The 19,239-nt window shown below is 45.2% G+C and overlaps 1 protein-coding gene across 7 annotated transcripts in view; it reads left to right on the top strand.

Annotated features, from left to right (window-relative positions):
- The first annotated feature begins 3,609 nt into the window (after positions 1–3,609).
- Positions 3,610–19,239, top strand: part of HDAC5 (histone deacetylase 5) — a 42,411-nt gene continuing 26,781 nt past the window's right edge. For 2 of the 7 annotated variants that reach the window (XM_007482414.3, XM_007482411.3), the window contains exons 1-2: positions 3,691–3,875; positions 11,588–11,793. In XM_007482414.3, coding sequence (XP_007482476.1) covers positions 11,772–11,793 — 22 coding nt within the window. In that variant the 5' untranslated portion in view covers positions 3,691–3,875; positions 11,588–11,771. Of the gene's footprint in view, positions 3,876–11,587; positions 11,794–19,239 lie in introns of those variants that run through there. The other 5 variants (XM_056816913.1, XM_056816914.1, XM_007482412.3 and 2 more) reach the window with 4 other exon arrangements.

Raw genomic sequence — 19,239 nt, 5'->3', positions numbered from 1 at the left:
CTTTTCCTATGTATTTTATGCATTAGAAACAATTCTGAGAAGAGGTTTAACCAGACTGATAAAGGGGCCTATGACAAAAAATATTAAATACCCCTGCCTTAGCATTTTCAGAAGTACAAGCTATCAATATCATATGAAAATATGCTCTAATGTACTAATAATTATAGAAGTGCAAATGAAAATAACTCTGAGGTACCACCTCACATCCATCAGATTGGCTAAGATAACAAAAAAGAAAAAAAAACCAAACAAATGCTGGAGGGCCTGTGGGAAAATAGGTACATTAGTAGACTGTGGTAGAATGGTGAACTAGTCCAATCATTCTGGGAAGCAATTTGGAACTATGATCAAAAAGCTATTCAAGTGTGCTATCTTATGACCCAGCAATATCATTACTAAGCTATACACCCCTCCCACCCAAAAATCAAAGAGAGAAAGGAGCTATATATATATATAATAACCTTTGAGCAGACCCTTTTGTAGTGGCAAAGAACTGGAAATTGAGGGAATGTCTATCAATTGGGCTGAACAAATTATGGTAAATGAATGTGATGGTGATAAGAGCTGGCTGTCTCCAGAGACCTGCTCCGGGGGAGAAGGGAGAAGAGGGGTCCATATGGATGAGAAACTGACAGGATTGAGGGGGCTGTGAATGGAATCATGGATTCCACTTTATTGAGCATATAGGTCCAATATTTATAAGAAATTATGTACTAGAAATTAAGGAAACATTATATCATTGAAAAGCCAATCAGGAATTGTAGACATTACAATATCATTAGTCAGTTACAAGTTATGGGTTAGCAAAGATATTGAGGGGGAGCACAGGTGTGATTTGGTCATTACAAAATACAAAAGGTCTTTGGTCTTGGCATACATGTGTCCATGAAGATACAGCTTCAAGGTCTCTTGCCTAAAATAGTGCTAAGCCTTGCAGATATTGCTTGTCTGAGGAGTTTGGCCAGACAGCTGAAGCCCACTTGAGGACTGACTTATTATCTTGGAGCTAATCTTGGCTCCTAACAAAAGGCCATAGTTCTCTCAAAATTGGCCTTGCCAAATTATTTCAGAGGAGAAGTTGAGGCCTGCCTTTTTTGCTGCTTTTCCTCAGTGGGCCCAAGGTATCTTTATGGCTCTGTCATGATGGAATACTATTGTGTTGTAAGAAATGATGAAGGGAATGGCTTCAGAAAAACCTGGAAAGAATTATACGAACTGATGCAAAATGAAATGAGCAAAACCAGGAGAACAATCTACATTAATAGCAATGTTGTAGGGGGAAGCTGGGTGGCACAGTGGATTGAGAGCCAGGCCCAGAGATGAGAGATCCTGAGTTCAAATCTGGATTTAGTCACTTCCTAGCTGTGTGACCCTGGGCAAGTCACTTGTTCCCCATTGCCTAGCCCTTACAGCTCTTCTACCTTGGAACCAATACCTAGTATTGATTCTAAGTCAGAAGATAGGGGTTTAAAAAAAAAAAGCAACGTTGTAAAGATAATCAACTTTTAAAAGGTTATAATCCTGATCAACACAATGACCAATCACAACTCTAAAGAACTCAAGATGAAACACTTCCAGATAGTTGATAGACTCAGGCTTCAGAATGAAGCAAGACTATACATATTTGTAATGGGCTTTGTTTTTCTTGCCTTCTCCATGAATGGAGGAGTGATATGATTTGGAAGAAGTATAATTCAGAACTGAAACTAAAATAAAATCAAGTTTTAAAAAAAAAAGACTCCCTGACTTAGAATGTGGATCCAGATTGAAGTTTCTATTTGAATATGAAGACTCTTGTAGAAACAGAGGTGAATCCTTGTGGTTTTTGACAAGGCATTTTGCTTCTCTGGACCTCAGTTTTTTAATTTGTAAAACAGGATCTCTAAAATTCCTTTCCTATAGATCTATGATTCTGGAACAGAATGGGATTACATTCTACTAGAAGTTGTGAGGAGTAAGGCTTGGTATAACATATATAGAGACAATTCAAAGACAGTTTAGGCTAATAACTCAAGCTAGAAATTATATGGTATTTTAAGATTTGAAAACACCACATCTCTCATTTGATCCTCCCAACAACAGTGGGTGGAAGGTGCTATTATCTTACAGTGAGGAAACTGAGGCAGACTGAGGTTACATGACTTGCCCACGATCACAAAGCTAGTTAAATGTCTAAAGAGCTCTATAATCACCAAATCAGGATTGACAATTTTGGCCTGATGAAGAACTGACCATTATAACTGAAGTGAACTAGGAAGGCTTCATGGAGGAATTGGAACATTACACTAGTTTACTCACCTGTAAAATGGGATAATAGCATCACTCTTGAAGAATTGTTCTGAAGAACCAAATGGGATAACACATGTGAAACTTCAAAGTGCTATATAAATGTTAGTTATTAAGATCTTGGGGGAGGGGGGTCAGCAAGGTGAGTCGACAATTAGAGAGCCAGGCCTGGAGACAGGAGGTCCTGGGGTAGCCTCAGACCCTTCCAAGCTGTGTGACTCTGAGCAAGTTACTTAACCCCAATTGCCTAGCTCATACTGTTCTTCTGTTTTGGAACCAAACGGTTCTAAGAGAGAAGATAAGGGTTAAAAAAAAAAAGACCTTTTTATCCCATTCCCCTCAGGAAATATTTTCCTAAGCTATTGCCCTTCGAATCCTAAACCCCTTTCCTTTTTTTTTCCCCTGTGCTTTGTGTAAAGGGTAGAAAAGCATGACATGACAGAAATTCAAAGGCGTCCCTTCTTTGTATTGGGCTTCCTACAGAGACCTAGGGCTGGCAACCCCGACCTTAACTCTGGCTAACTTGAAAGCCTTGTTTCCCTGGGAGGGTCAGGAATGTAAGGGATTTGAGACTTCGCTGACTCTTTTGGGAAGCAGGGTTTTCACACTGTTGCTAAATCTCAGGCTAAAGCTAGGGGCTCAGTCAGATGCAAAAAGGATTCAAAATTGGGTGGCAACCTTCCCTCCCTCCAACATGGCACACAGGATAGCAAAAATTTAATGGATGGAAATGGCCTTAGTGGCCATCATCAAGTACATCCCACAGCCGAGATTTCCAAGATCTTCAAGCACTTTTATGCTCTTGCCCTTGACACTATTTCCTTCACGAATGGGTGAGTGAGTGATTTGCAGGTTTTGCAGAGGGTTGAGCAGACTTAGTTAAGGGAACTGGATTTAGGAGTCAGTAAAATTTGGGTTCAGATCTGGGTTCTGAGCAGCTGCAACATTCTATGATTTCAAAAGAGGGTCTGGGGGTAGGTGCGGGGAAGAAAGGACTAATGCATTTGGAAGCCTGCCAATGATCCATTCCTATGCCCCCATTTTACAGTGGAGGAAACTGAGGTCCAGAGAACTTCAGTTACTTGTTCTAGATCAGAAAGCTAGGAAGAAGCAAAAGTATGATTCAAACCCACGGGCCCTCTAAAGGTCCCGCAGTACCTCAAAAGGCAGGTCTCAAAGGCCGGACCCTGAGCCCCGCCCTCGACCTCTGGGTCTGCTCCTTTAAGAGCCCATTTCTTTCTCCTTCGCCTTCGTAGCCTACGCAGTTCTCGAGGCTCCTGGACCTTTAAGAAGCTGTCCCGGTGGCGCCCCAGGCCCCGCCCGAAGGCGAAGGGGAGGGGGAGGGGAATGGAGGGTGGAAAGGAGAGCGGTCTATTTTTAGCTCGGGGCCAGGTCACGTGATGGGAGTGACGTCTCCGAATGTTGTTGTTGGTGGCGGCGGCGGGGAGCGGAGCCGGAGGAGCCGCCGCAAAGATGGAGGAGCCGTCGAAGAGGAGCCGCCGCCGTCGCTGCTGTTGCCGCTGCTGCCACTGCCGCTGCTTCTGCCGCTGCTGTCACCGTCCGAGGAGCCGGAGCTCCAGCCCCTTGGGGTGAGCCTGCCCCCTCTGCCCTTCTCCCTACCCCCACCCCAACCCTAGGGAGCCGGGCGATCCCCCCTCCCTTATTCAGCCCCCCTCCCTCTAAGCTTCCCGGGCGCAAGGCGCGCTCAGCTTTCGCTCCCTCCCTTGCCTGGCCCGGCCCGGCCCGGCCCCCCTTCTCTTCCTCTGCCCTCCTCCCCTGGCGCTCGGCCCCTCCCCATCCCTTCTACAGGCGCTAGGCAGCCCGCGAGCCCCTTGCATGATCCTGACTCCGAGGCGGGAGGAAAGGAGGGAGGGGAGAGGGGGAAGAGGAGGGGAGGGGGCTTCTTTAGGGCGCGCGCCCTGCCCCGCCCTTCTGCAGCCGCCACCCCTGCAGGTAAGGGAGGGACCCCCCCCCCCCAATTGCACTCTACGTAACCAATACCCGGAGGGGAGGTCGTGGACCGGTTGGCCGACTTGGCAGACCTCCCCTCTCCCCCAGCCTTGTAGACAGCAGGAGCATCCTTTCCTCTTGGCTTGCATTCTTCCCCCCTTCTCAAGCAGTGTACCCCTCTTCTTAGCCTATGGGGGGAGGAAGAAGGAATATAGTCACCCTTGGAAGCCCAACCTCAGTAACTGAAGACAGTCTCAGTTCTGGCCTCCCTATGCTTGTTCAGGGGCACCTAGCCTAATTTCTGTCACTGCCTATTAGGCTGGAAACTCCTTGAGTTTCCCTTTGTTTTTCTTTGTATTTATTGCCAGTTCTTCTTTGCTTAGTGCCTGGTACATAGTAGGTGCTTAATGAATGTTTCCTGACCAACTGTCCCCTGTGGTCCCCCTTTACCCCTTCTCTCCAAACTGGGGAAAGTTGTAATCTCCATTCTCACTTTCCATCTTGCCTCTTTAGGGAGCTTCAATGAAATAGGCACCTTCCGCTGTGGTCCCCCATCTCCCCCCCCCCCCCCCCATCTTGATGGGTAGTTTCAATCTTCATATTCCCCTTGGTACTTTATTCTATCTATTGTCATGAACCCAGAGAAGGCCTATTAGCCCCATGAGTCTTATGTTCTTTCATTGTCTACAGTTGTGGGGAGACAACTTTCCTCTCAAAAGGCACTACTAGGTTTATCTATAGAAAGTAGCTAGTGTTGTCTCTGGGAGACAAGACTATGGGAGTGAGAAAGGGGAGGGGGAAAAGAGGTGGGTTGGGGAGCTTTGTTGGGAGGAGGAGACAACTGTGACTTTAGTGATTCCACTTTTTGAAGGGCGGTAGTTAATAGCATCACTAAAGAGGAAGGGCAGCAGGTTCTGGGGTTACTTTAGGGATATTGCCAGAAGTTTTACCTTTTCCCCAACCTATTCCCACCTTGCTTCAAGGGAGCCAATATCTGCATTCTAGGAGTGAGTAGGTATGGTGATAGATTGAGGAGGTAGAATCCAGCTCAAGACCCTGAAATAAGAAACACTGGGGTAGTTCTGAGGATCTTTGTAAGAGAGAAGGTTGTTTTTCCTTATGTGGATGTGGGGGAGAAGAGGTCTCTTTAGAATATGGGAGATGAGAGGATGGTGTACTTGGGGGACCTTGTTGGTCTGGGCACTTTTGAGCTCAGGCTAGCAGAAAAATCTTTTAAGGAGATGGGGAGGAGGGGGTACATATTGGTGTGGTTGCTAAGAGGCCAAAAGGGTGGAATAGAGAAGGGAGTTACTGGGGATGGAATTTCTTTTCTCCTACAGTGGCTCCCCACTCCCTGATTAGAAATAGTTCAGCTAGTTTGGATATGTTCAACATCCATTCCCACCTATCCCCCTCTACTTCCCCTGATACACATAGCTTTGGGGGAAAGCTTAGCCTCTCTTTTCATTCATTGGCCTACCTCTTAGATCCACTTTCCCCAAGGAACTGGTTTGGTTTGTCTTTGTGCTTCAGCTGCTGAACCAGCTTGGGGAGATGGGAAGGTATCTTTGAATGGGTGGGTGGTGGGCTCACCTCTTCACTCTGTCACCTGGGTTGAATCATCACCAAAAACAAGGAAGCCCATGTCTGGTGGGACACCTCCCCTTGGGGAAAATGGGAAATGTAAGTGAGAGGGAGAAGAAGTTCTAACTAGATCTCTCCTTAGGTCCTTGCCTCCTAACATGCCCCAGCTTCTGATTCATCTTTTTGATGATCTTGGGAGGGAAGGAGGGAAGGTACCATGAGCTGTGTTGCTTCTGAGACAAAGGTTTGCTTTTCCTACCCAACTGGGGATTTGTTAGTTGTGCATTTAGAGAATGGGAAGGGGGTGGTGGTGGTGGTGGTGGTGGTGGTGGTGGTAGGGTGAGGGTAATTCATGTGTGGTGGGGGAGGGGGTTGAAGAAGGAAGGGGTGAGGAAGCTCAGTGCTGAAGTACCAGCTGCTCTTTAATAATTAATTCTTCCTACTCACATCCTTTTGAGGCGGAATGTCTGGAACACTGCAAAGGGATCATCCAGCTTGGTAGAGGATAAACTCCTTGCTGGGGATGGGGCGGGTGGGGAAGGGATAATGGGGTTAGAGATAGTACTGGATATGGGGGAGAGTCAGAAAAAGAGGTCAGGGGTTGGGAGTGTGGGGGGGATTGTTTGTAGTTTTGCAGCCATGTTGCTTGCTTACAAGTCATTCTCTGAAGTCTAGGGCTGGGTGCCTGTGGTAGCTGACTTCGACTAATTAAACTTTTGATGCTTTTTTCAATTTTTCCCTCCATTAATTGATTCTTGTTATTTTTATTGAGCATCTTTGGTGTCACTAGAAAGAAGATGAGGACGAGAGGGTATTTTTCTAGAGATTTTAGGGCAGAAAGATCCAGTCTTATTCCCTTCTCCTTCCTGCTCTCGTAAGGCACCCCCCTTCCCCTCCCCCCCCTTTTTTTCTAGAAATAGCAGCCTCCTCCATCTGGCCCATGCAGATGCCTGGATCTGCGTTTCAGCAGACAAACAAAAATGGGCCTGTTGCAAAAATGAACTTGTCAGCCTGGTGCCTTCTTTTATCTTTTCCCATGTGCCACTCTCCCTGCCCCCAAGAGGGGAGGAATTCTGTCATATCAGTTCTAAACATCTCTCTTGATGTTCCCTATAGTTTGATACAAAGCTCTCTAATCAATCTCATTTATAGGACAAGTGGAGGTCTGGGTACTATGAAGGGATGAGGAGGGTATCTGCTGTTGTCACAAGACAAGAGAGGTCTGCAGATGCCCCTGGAATTGGAAGATCTGGGATTATGGCCTTTGAGGGTAATTTTGGGGTGCATAAGTAGAACATACATGCAATCTAAGCCTTGGGGAGGAAGGGAGGTACCCCAGAGTGGGCAGGGGACATCTCAATTCTGGCTATAGTTTTTTCAGCCTCATTCTGTATTAGGTTCAGGTGGTTACCTTGTGACTCCCTTTTCTGCTATGAATGACCCCCTCATGGAATACTTAAGACTTTTCCAAGGGCAATGTCCTTAGCTGATGGTTTGCAAGGTGAGAGAGAGAGGAAGAGGAGGAAGGGAAAGCTCTGTTATCCTGGTGCTGGGCAGCAGGTGAAGTGATGAAGAACAGAGGGGATAGACTCAAGGTTCCAGGGGCTTTCATTGGGAAAACATGTCTTCTCTGAAATCCAAGGTATTTTTAAGGGGCAAGATCCCTAGAAGGCTAGATTTGAATTTAATGGTTTGGTTTCTTATTTATCTATAGATGCTGCTGTTTTCATTTTTCTACAATTCCTCTCCTACTTTTCCCTGGAGTTCAGATTGTCTCCATTGGGGCTTTCTTCTGGGATTGTCCCCTAGGCCTGCCTGACCGCTTCAAGGCTAACAGCATGAATCTCTATTGATGAGCTGTCTCTTTTGTTGCCCATGTGTTGGTGGAGCTTAGAGCTGAGGTTACATCAGGGAAGATGCTTATTCCTGGTTTAGGGCAGAAGTGGAAGGCAGGACTCTGGGGTTCTACACATCAATTGACTTAGAACTCTGGAAGAGTCTTACCCTATCTGGTTAGGTGTCTTGAGTATTGGGTTCCAACTGGTTGACATTAGGGTGCAGCTTGACTGTTGATCCTGTTTTCTTCCTTTTCAGAAAAGGTTGGCATAATTTTTCCAGAAAGGGTTTGAAACAGACCCTAACCATTCAGGCAGTTTTCCTATCCATTCTTGCCTCACCCTAGACAGGAATCTCTACTTGATTCAGCCGTGAAAACTGCCTTGTTTCCCAAGTGAGGCTCTGGCCAGTGGCCCTTATTCATTATGGAGATTTGCTATTGAATGATAAAATGCTGTGCTTGGGAGGGGTCAATACTACCACTATTTATTGGTAAAGTAGTAACTGTAGCTTATGTTACTATAATGTTTTACAAGGTTAGGAAGTGTTTTTCTCATAACCTCATGAAGTTGGCAGTGTAAATACAATTCTGATTTTACAGATAAGGAAAATGAGGAATAGAGAGAGATGAAGTTGACTGGTCTATGGTCATCAAGCTAGGAGTAGTAGAGTCAGAACTTGAAGCAAGGGACAGCTAGGTGGCTCAGCTGGTTGAGAAACACACCTGGAGAAGGGAGGTCCTAGGTTCAAATTTGTGACCTCAGATACTTCCCAGCTGTGTGACCCAGGGCAAGTCACATAACCCTTATTGCCTAGCCCTTACCAATCTTCTGCCTTGGAAATGATAACTCAGTTTCTATCTTAAGACAGAAGGTAGAGGTTTTTTAAAAAAGAGATAATCGCCTATAGCCAGATGAGTTGAATTGAGGCAGAAGACTAAATTCAATTTTTTGTTTTTCTTGAAACTCTTAATTTCTTTTTACCCTGCCATTAGAATAAAGGGGTGATTTTGCTTTTGGTTTCAGTTAGCTAGATGTGATGATGCTGCCTTACTAACAAACATTGAGGGAATTGATCAGTCCTCAATAGGTAGAAATAGCCTAGGCTGAACTCGAAGGAATGACATCGAGAGAGAATAGATGCTTACCAAAGCTTAATTCATTGATGGGATGCCAGATGTCATGTCTCCAGTAGATGAGGAATATTGTGCTATGGTATTGGGAGGCAGGAATGGGAACAAGACCATACTTTGTTTATGGAGCATTGAGTCTTCAGCATCTACTATCATCCCAGCCTTTGGAGGCCCTTTTAATTGAGAAGGATACTGGTAGGTGAGGTGATGGCTAAGGATCGTGGGAATTTCTGAATCTATGTTCTCCAGCCCACGGAAAAGGGTGTGAACAGGATGGGATGCCAGTCACCATGTGGGCACAGGCTGTGCTATCTTCCCACACACAGGCTTTTGCCCATATACCACCAGCCCCACCTGTAGCATTCCTGGGCTCTTTCCCCCAACCCTTGCTTAGCCCTTTATCTCTTCTCCTCTCTCCAAATAGCATTTTGATCCCTTTGTCTGTGCCTTTTCCTTCTCCCTTTCTTAGATCTAGTGTTATTTTTCCTTTAGCCTTAAGGACCCAAAACTCTTAAGGGAGTACAAAGGATGAGAGTAGGGCAGACTAGGTCTGAGATCCTTGTAAAGTTTTAGCTTCACTGTGCGCATTAGAAGTATCTTTGTTCATTGCCCCAGGGCTTCTTCTCTTAGTCTTCCTTGGCACTTCCAATTTCTCCAGATATATTTCACCTTAGTTACTCCTTGAAAATAAATCAATACATTTTACTTAAATAATAATACTACTAAGATTGGAGGTCCTGATTTCAAATCTGGTCTCAAATACTTCCTACTGTGACTCTGGGCAAGTCACTTAACCCATATTACCTAGCCTTTACCATTCTTCTGCCTTAATATTGAATTTAAGATGGAAGGAAAGGGTTTCAAAAAATTATAATACAAAGAAGTAAGAGAATAATGGAGGGAATTACCTTGCTTTGCCTTGGAGGATGAGGTTGAATCTTAAATTCCTGGATTTCTACAACTTTTCCTCTAACATGACTTGAGCTTCATCTCTTTGCTTCTCACAACTTTGATTTCCCTGGTGTAGGAGCATCTGCTTCATCCTAGGGGAGAAGAAATGGGACCAAGTCTGGGATGGGTTTGGGTGGTTAGTGGTGGGGAGCTGAGTACAAGCCTATTTAGGAGAACCAAATTCTAGATAACAGAAAACTCATGGCATTATAATACTATTTCTTTTCTTTCTTTCTTTCCTTTTTTTTAAACTCTTACCTGGGGGCAGCTGGGTAGCTCAGTGGATTGAGAGCCAGGCCTAGAGACAGGAGGTCCTGGGTTCAAATGTGGCCTCCAATACTTCCCAACTACGACCCTGGGCAAGTCACTTAACCCCCATTGCCAAACAAAGAAAACTCTTACCTTCTCTTTTAGAGTTGATATTAAATATCAGTTCCAAGGTAAAAGAGATAAGGGCTAGACAATTAGGATTAAGGGGGTCCCAGAGCTAGGAAGTGTCTGAGGTCATGTTTGAACCCAGGACCTTTAGGCCTGGTTCTCTCTCCACTGAGCCACCTAGTTGCCCAAATACTATTGCTTTTCAATTAGTGGTAGCATCAAGTGTCTTGATTGAGGAAATGGTTACCTTCTTGTCCTTACCCTGTTTTAACTTCAGGAAGTCATGTCAAGGACTTGTTCTACTTATATACTTATGTAGCTAAAGTTATATATCTGTCATTAGATTGGTGACTCCAGGTTCAGCATAGAGTTTCAAATCATAGAAAGATCTGTAGGTCCATCTAGTTCAAATCCCTTATTCTACATATGAAGGAATTGACAGACAGGGGAAGTGATTTGCTCAAGGCTACATGGAAGAGCTGGGATTGGAAAGTGTATGTATATGAAATTGTTCTCTGCTTGTATGTCCTGATGGAGCTTACTTCAGGTGGGCTGTGCCAAGTTCTTTGCCCTTAATTCCCAACTAGTGTTTGTTAGAATGTCAGTCACCCAATAGAATACTGCTCTAATTCCTTGGTCTCTCAACAGGCATTCATTACTCACTATTGCTAGGCACTGTGCATCAAAAAAATGCCAAAACCTCTTCTTCTCCATCAAAGGGCTCATTTTGATGGGGGAGACAACATGTAAATAAGTAGGTATATAGAAGCTATATATTGGGGCAGCTAGGTGACTCAGTGAATAGAGAGCCAGGCCTACAGACAGGGAAGTTCTGGATTCAAATCTGCCCTAGACACTCCCTAGTTGTGTGATCCTGAACAAGTTACTTGATACCATTTGCCTAGTCTTTACTGTTCTGCCTTAGAGCTGATACTTAGTATGACTTTTAAGACAGAAGGTAAGAGTTAAAAAAAAAAAGAAAATATATAAGGAATAGATGGGAAGGTATTTCCAGAGTAGAAGGTAGTTGGGGGGACCCAAAAAACCTCCTTCCTATAGAAGGTGGAATTTGACCCGAGACTTGTTCTTCCTATTTGTTTAGTCATTTCCAGTTGCTGATCTGGAGGTCTCCCTGGTCTAGTCTCTACATTCTCTATTCTTCTTCATATCCAAAGATGAATTATGTTACCTCAAATTGAATTTGTTTGAGAGCACCCCTCATGAGAGCTTTCACTCTTGTGCTTTTAAAAGTCAGCATAAAGTAGAGTCAGAACTGAGTTTTAGGCCCTAATCTGTCTCTAGCTTGCTTTGGGGTTTTGGGCAGGTCACTTCCCTTCTCTGGGCCTCAGTTTCCTCATCTAAAAATGAGGAAGTTGAGCTAATTTCTTGGGTCCTTTTCAGACCTAATACTCTATGAGTCTATTAATTGGGTGGAGGGTTGGCTAACCCCACCTTCATCTCTTCCACCAGGGATGCTACTCTGAGTGCCTGACTGCTTCACCCTGAAGGATGGCTGCGGACGGGCGGTAGAGTTGTAGAAGTCCTGGGCTCCGTCTGTCCATCTCTTTTGACACTTCTACAGCTCCCCATCCCCTCCCCCCTTGCCCCAGCCACCAGCCCCTAGTGCCAGCTTCCCACGGGGCTTAGAGCCGGCATGAACTCTCCTAATGAGTCTGGTAAGAGGCTGTATTCCTTGTAGGATGGTTGGGGGTTGGGGTGGGCCCTTAGGGTTATTTATATCTTATGGGGTAGATTGATTGCTGAGCCAAGCTGAGTAATTTTCATGGCCTTAGAGCCATAGGGTGACTGGGGTTTGGGTTGGAGAGAGGAATGATAGGGTAGGGAATAGGGTAAGGAGAACATGAGAATTTGGCTGAGTCAAAAATTTGACCATCTTACTTTAGGATCAGGTGTTATAAATGCAACTGTTAATAAACTAGTATAATTCCTGTCCAACCTAAGGTGACTATCTTTACCTCCAGTTGTGTGTGAGTGTGTGCATGCATGTGCGTGCGTGCGCCTGTCTGTCTGTCTCTAGAGTAGTCTTCTCCCCATGTCTAGCTATAGAGCCTAGCCAGAGCCCTGGACAGATTTGGAGAAGCTAGTGGCTACTAACCATTACTGTATTCCTCCTCCCTCCCTTACCACAATTATTCCCCTACTCCAGCCTCCTGAAGATGTTGGATTCCTGATCTGGGGTCTATTTGACTGAGGTTTTCTGGTACTCCCTGCCCCCACCCCAGATCACCATGGCTTGGCTGCTTTCACCTGTGGGTACCTGGGTGTGTCCCCATGTATCCCTGGGTCTGTGTGCATGTTTGTGGGTGTGTAGCCATGTGGTCTGGGCTGGTCCCTAGAAGTTTCTCAGAAGGGTCATGTTTCACTGTGGTCAGAGTAATAACTGCAATCATTCCTTGGTTGTCCCTTGTGCCTTCTGCAGAATTCGAAGGCTTTATAAGAGCCTTGCTCAGCTTCTCCCTTGTTTTTCTTACTTCCTTTTCTCTATAGAGATTGGGGATTCTATTTCCCATGTCTAGATGTGAAGCCTTTTGCTTACAGGTTTTTTTTCCTTTGGTCAATTTCAAACATTATTCCTTGGTTACAAAAATCATACTCCATTCCTCCCTCCCTTCCCCCCACCTCTCCCATAGCCAATGTGCAGTTCCACATGTGACCTTGACCAGAACCCATTTCCATGTTGTTGATGTTTTCACCAGGATGTTCATTTAGATTCTATATCCCCAGTCATATCCCCTCAACCCCTGTAGTCAAGCAGTTGCTTTTCCTCGGTGTTTTTACTCCTACAGTTTTTCCTCTGAATGTGGATAGTGTTCTTTCTTGTAGATCCCTCCAGGTTGTTCATGGTCTGCATTGCCCTTAATGGAGAAGTCCATTATGTTCGATTGTACCACAGTGTATCAGTCTTTATACAATGTTCTCCTGGTCCTGCTCCTTTCACGCTGCATCAATTCCTGGAGGTCGTTCCAATTCACATGGAATTCCTCCAGTTCATTATTCCTTTGAGCACAATAGTATTCCATCACCAACATATACCACAATTTGTTCAGCCATTCCCCAATTGAAGGGTATCCCCTCATTTTCCAGTTTTTGGCCACCTCAAAGAGCGCAGCTATGAATATTCTTGTACAGGTCTTTTTCCTTATTATCTCTTTGGGGTACAAACCCAGCAGTGCTATGGCTGGATCAAAGGGCAGACAGTCTTTTATCGCCCTTTGGGCATAGTTCCAAATTGCCCTCCAGAATGGTTGGATCAGTTCACAACCCCACCAGCAGTGCATTAATGTCCCTACTTTGCCACATCCCCTCCAGCATTCATTACTTTTGCTTACAGTTTTGCAGAGACAGGTTTAGGAATGAACCCAATAATCACTTTCCTCCTCCTTCCCCTGGTTTTATAGTTCCAGTTTAGTCAAAGAAATGGGAAGTGAAGATTTCTATCCAAGGCATCTTGCAGGAAGGTACCCTGAGGCTTTCATAGACTTTGGGAAAATGGCGGCATGAGCTCTTTGAAAGTAAGACTAATGGAATCAACTGGGAATTCTAGTCATCTGGTCTTTTAATTCCTCCCTGCCTAGGTAGGAATGGAAAAGATATATTGTTTTCTCTGAGTGGGATAAAGGCCTGATCTGCTAGGGAAAGGGAATGCCAATGTGGGAACTGTGAGGTTTAAGGTAGAATGTGTGCAAAGCCTCTCTTGTGGCCAAAAAGTATTAGTAAATGGACAGCTAAGGGACTCACTGGATAGAGAGCCAGGCCTAGAGATTGGAGGTCCTGGGTTCAAATGTTGTCATAGACCAGCTATGAGACCCTAGACAAGTCACTTAACCCTAATTGCCTAGCCCTTACCCCTATTTTGCCTTGGAACCCATATTTACAATAAATTCTAAGACAGAAGGCAAGGGTTAAAAAAAAAAAGTAGTCTCCCTATAACTCTTACAACAAAAGGTTTTGCTTGGGTTAAAATTTCTTGATGACCCCTGGATAGCATAAGCTTTGTGGTTGGAATTAATTAATTGCTCTGGCTTAGCAAGAGAAATTCCCAAGTTACCTTTTGTTAAAACCTCAGGGTCCACTCTTAGCAGATCTTCCTTTGGCATTTTGTGAATAATTGTGTACACAATTTTTTTTTTTAAACCCTTGCCTTCCATCTTGGAGTCAATACTGTGTATTGGCTCCAAGGCAGAAGAGTGGTAAGGGCTAGGCAATGGGGGTCAAGTGACTTGCCCAGGGTCACACAGCTGGGAAGTGGCTGAGGTCAGATTTGAACCTAGGACCTCCTGTCTCTAGGCCTGGCTCTCAATCCACTGAGCTACCCAGCTGCCCCCTTGTGTACACAATTTTTGACATGTCAGGGAATTCCAGATCTCAATTTCCTCAACTGGAAAATGAGAAGATCCGACCAGGTGATCTTTAATATCTCGTTCAGTGCTGGCATTCTGTGATTCTGGAATTATTAGAAATAAAATGAGATTGTTCAGTTGTGGGATAGGGTACAAAGGTTTTAGTTTCCCCTTTGTCTCCTTTTTTGTCTACCCCACAGTCTAGCAGTTTATTAAATAAAACAAATAAGTAAACAAATATTAAATAGTTCCTATGTGTTAGGTACTAAGGTGCTAGGCTTTAAATGCCTACTATGTGTTGAGTTTCCTGAAGCATGATCAAGCAGTCAGTAGGTATCTATTGTCTACTTTGTATCAGGAACTGAGGATAAAAAGACAAAAATGAAACAACTTTTACCCTCAAGGAAATTTAGGTTTTATCAAAGGAGAGAACATGCACACAGACAAAATAATACAAGGCATTTTTCGAGAGAAGTGTTGGTAGTTGGGAGGGGTGTGGGGCAAGAGAATCCAGAGAGCTCATTTGGAGGTGGAATTTAAGCTGAATCTTAAAAAAAAAAAACCCTTGCCTTCTGTCTTAGAATTGATATTGAGTATTGTTCCACGGCAGAAGAGTGGTAAGGGCTAGGCAATTGGAGTTGAATGGCTTGTCCAGGGTCACACAGCTAAGAAGTGAGTTCAGATTTGAACCCAAGACCTCCCATTTCCAGGCCTGGCTCTCTATCTACTGAGTTGTCTAATTACCTCTTTTGTTCCCTTAAAGTTGAGCTTTAAGGGAAATTAGATTTTCTAAGAGTAGAGGTGACCTTAATTGTGCCAAGCATTTAGAGGGGATGGAGATGGGAGAATGGGGTTTTTAGAAAGCAATTTGGGATTTGACCTCAAGTATTATATGATCTTTTTAAGAGGTAGGCCTTTGTTGTTCTTAGAGTGAGATAGACTTTTCAGTTTTCTGTTTTGGTTGCCTCCCCTAGAGCATTTGAAAAGATTTTCCTTTGGGACCCAGTGAAAAAAAGGTCTCAACTCCATTCCCCCACATTAGCTGTTTTCTAGGCCTAAGAGGCAGCTGATGAAGCCAGATTTGCTTCTTTGAGGAGGCCTACTCCTTGGTATTATTGTTCCTTTGGGGATATACCTTTGCCTCAGGCAGCCCAGGCTCCAGGGTTTAGCTCTCTTTTGACAATTTCAGCTTGTTATTAAAGCTGAGATTCTAAGAGTCAATACTAGCTCCCCTGCTGGACTGATTTTGACCTCATATACCAGCAAAGTTGAGAGACTCAGGGTCAATGGAACTGAGTATTGACCTCAGGCTGGTTCCAGTTTCTGCCCTTTTCCCACTGACACTGCCCAAAGAGTATGAGAGCCAGGCTTTTGTGATGTGAGTTTGCCCTAGAATTGGGAGACCTGGGGAGGAGGTGGATAGGGCTCTATATACCCTGTGGAGGTGGGAGGCAGGCATCACAGCAACACCTTGTGTTTATGCAAAAGCTGCTGCCCAAGATCCCTAAGCACTGCACACTTTCTCTCCTTCCTCCACCCAAGAGTCAGGGAGGGAACAGCATTCCCCTCTTTTTTGGACAGCAAGAGAAACTGGGGCATGAAGGTGGGGTGGAGCGGAGAACTTAAGCGTCTGGCTTCCCAGCCTCAGGCTCTGCTTATAAGACCTTGATGTATCTCTTGGAAAAGGAAGCCAGCTGGATGGCAGAAGCAGAAAGTGGCTTGGCATTGTGGTTGTGCAAGGGGGGGTCTAAGAATCTGGACTCCTCATGTTGACTGTTGGGCTCCAGCATTTTTTCTGTGTTCACAGATTAGAACATGCCTCAGTCTTCCTCTCCCTTTTCTAACTTCTACCCTATTCATAAAGCTCTCTATCTAGAAGCTCTGAGACCAGTATAGTATTTGTGTACACAGGTATGTACACGTGTAGGCATGTTCAGGGTTTGTGTGTATATGTGACCTTATATTTTTAGCTTTATTGGAATAGTCTGAGCTTTCAAATCTCTCCATTTTTCCTTGGACTTAATATCACTTGAGAATCTTAAGTCTAGGTACTGGGGGGATAGCTCTTGGTGAAAGGTAGATGAAAGGTGAAAGGCTGCAATAGTGAATACTTCAGGGTCTCTAAAGGAAACCTGAGAGCTGAAATCTTATTCTTCCTTAGTTCCATTCTTCTCCCCACCCTTGACCCCTTATTCCAGGAAAGCAAAAATTAAAATGTCTTGAGGAGCTAGACTGTGGATTGTTCCCTGCTACATTCCAAAGCAGAGGGACTGGTGGTGCTAAAACCCCAGATGAAAAGAACTAGAGGGAAGTTATATCTGGGAGAGTGGAGCCAGCATAGGCAGATCCTTGAGTGGGAGGTAGGAAGACTTGCTTATATGGACAAGTGAAGAAATCAAGAACTTTCATCTTCCCTTAGAGATCCCTAAAGAGGAGAGCTTTGTTCAATTAAATATTTGAATTGGGTTAGAGGTAATACCCCCTGAAAGGAGATGGAAGGGACATGACCACCTCAGGATTGGCCCAACTTAAGGATCCAGGGAAATATAGTTGATATAAGTAGCATTCACCTTTCCCTGAAATAGAAAACACTGAGCCCTGTGGGTCTTATTGTTTTATTTAGGGGCCATGCTCTTGAGGGCAGACCAGTGGCTATTGCTAGAGTAGTCCTTCTCTCCTTAAAGTGGGAGCTTTCTTACTCCTGGCTGCTTTTAAGCTGGACAAGGTTGGAGGGAGATAGAGGTATGACAACTGAGTGTCTTGGCACACTTTTGGAGGTAGAGAAACTGATCCAACTCTACTCTTCTCCACTCCCTTGATGTTGTATGAATTCCCACTTGAATTCCTTTTACTTTGCATGTAGCAGTGGATAGCCAGCCCTTTTGGTTGTTCTCAGCTTGGGTGGCTGGAGTCCTGGGCCAGCAGGACTCTTTTTCAGGTCTTGACATGTAGTTTGTTCTCTCTCCTATTTCTGTGTTCCTCCTAGATGGGGACATCCATATAATGAGGACGATTGTATGTTAAAATAAACATGGAAGGTAGGGTAGGGAAAATGGGTGATGAAAGTTGAATGCTTGGTATCTTTTTCACTTCACTTCTTCATTGAGAGAGTAATTACTTTTAGATCATCTCTTCCCTTAAATCTGCAGAAGCCAAGAAATAGAACCACCCTCTAACTTACCTGGAGTCCAAGGAAATTGGCTTCTATCTCATATAATGCCTCAGTTTCCTCTCTTGACTCATTTTTTCTCCATCCTATTTCCCAACTCCCTACTAATAGAAGGCAGATGCTTTGAAATTTCTAGATGGTGAATTCTGGAGTAGGGGATTTATAGAATAGGTAGTAAAGCACAGGTGGGCCCTTGGGATTTCTCTTTTGTCCTTGGTTGGCCAGTTCCTCTTCCTGGCCCTTGACATATACATGAGGTCATCCTGTCCAGCTCAGGGGACGAGTGTCACTGGCCCTGGGCTCAAGGGGGAAGGGGCTTAAAATAGCAATGGTGACATCAGGTAGGAGGAGGGGGCAGTCCAGAAATAATCTGGTTATTAAAAGGCCTCACTGAGGTCAGGGGGATAGATTGGGTATACTGGAAAGCACAAATTGAGGGGAAGGGGTAGGTTGACAGGCACCATTCCTAACCATTCATTGGGCCCTGCCTTTTAAACCCCTAGCCAACTATGACATGTGTCTATGCTTGGCATATCAGAATAGTGGACTTTACTCTGCCTACTCCTTGCCCTGCTGGGCCAGGCTAGTGCTTCAAGCCAGAGCAGTGGGTTTTATGCCTGGGAACCTTTTGGTTGTCTTCTTGGAGGGGAAACTGAGCCTTTTCCTGCCAGGCATATCTAGGGCTCGAACCAAAGGCTACCTCATTTGGGTCCTTTCTTGGAGGTGAGAGAGTGGATGGGGATCTTTGACTTTTTCTGGATTGTTGCTAGAAACACTAGAGCAAGTGAGCAGGTCTGTGCCCTCAGGGAATGTGGGCCTGCCAAGCTACATGCCTTCCTTGGGCTGAGGACCTTAGGATGAGTCGTGGTGATGTTCCAGAAGAGGACACTGTGAGGAGAGGTGGATTCTCATCAGTTTGTCTCCTCTTCCCTTATCCCTTCCTTCTTGAATGGGCTGGGGAAGGGAGGAAGAGCCACTGAGCCCTGAAGGGCAATGAAAACCAAACAAATCTAACCCAGTCAGTCTCCCAGCTGTTGGAAACCTGAGTGGTTGTTCCAGATGTTCCTACAGCCTTCAGGGGTGCTCCTGAGCTGGGCTGGCCCTGCCTGCTACCCTTTCTCCAGGCTTTTCCAGTTCCCTTACCTGTTCCAATGGGGGTTGGGGGGAGTGGTAGAAGATCAAGTCTGGCTTCATTGTCTGCATCGTCACTCCCACCCAGAGAGCCAGACGAGAAGCCAGACTTTCATAGACACATTCTACACAGCCATCACTTCTTCCTTTTCCTTTCTTCATCTCTAGCCCACCTCCCAGCCAAGTTCTTTGTGGCTTTAGCCATAGGCACAAGACCTGCCCCCCCACCCCCACCCCCAATTTGGTGCTTCCTCCCAGAGTGGAAAGCTTCCCTTCCCCCTCCCCCCCTTGGGGCCTCTGCCAGGCCCAGGCTCCTGGCAGCCGGCCTGAGGCTCCCTGAGCATGCTCCACCTATTTATAGCGTGGGCCCTCCCCCCATTGCTATTTCAGTCTTCTGCCAGCTGCCGGCTCATTTGGGAAAGAGCGGGGGAGCCAGGCCCAGAGCTGTCACCCAGGGACTG

Source organism: Monodelphis domestica, chromosome 2 (genome assembly GCF_027887165.1).
Source record: "Monodelphis domestica isolate mMonDom1 chromosome 2, mMonDom1.pri, whole genome shotgun sequence".
NCBI classification, from domain to species: domain Eukaryota; kingdom Metazoa; phylum Chordata; class Mammalia; order Didelphimorphia; family Didelphidae; genus Monodelphis; species Monodelphis domestica.
Note: the sequence above shows the minus strand (reverse complement) of the source record. Positions and strands in the feature narration are given on the sequence as shown.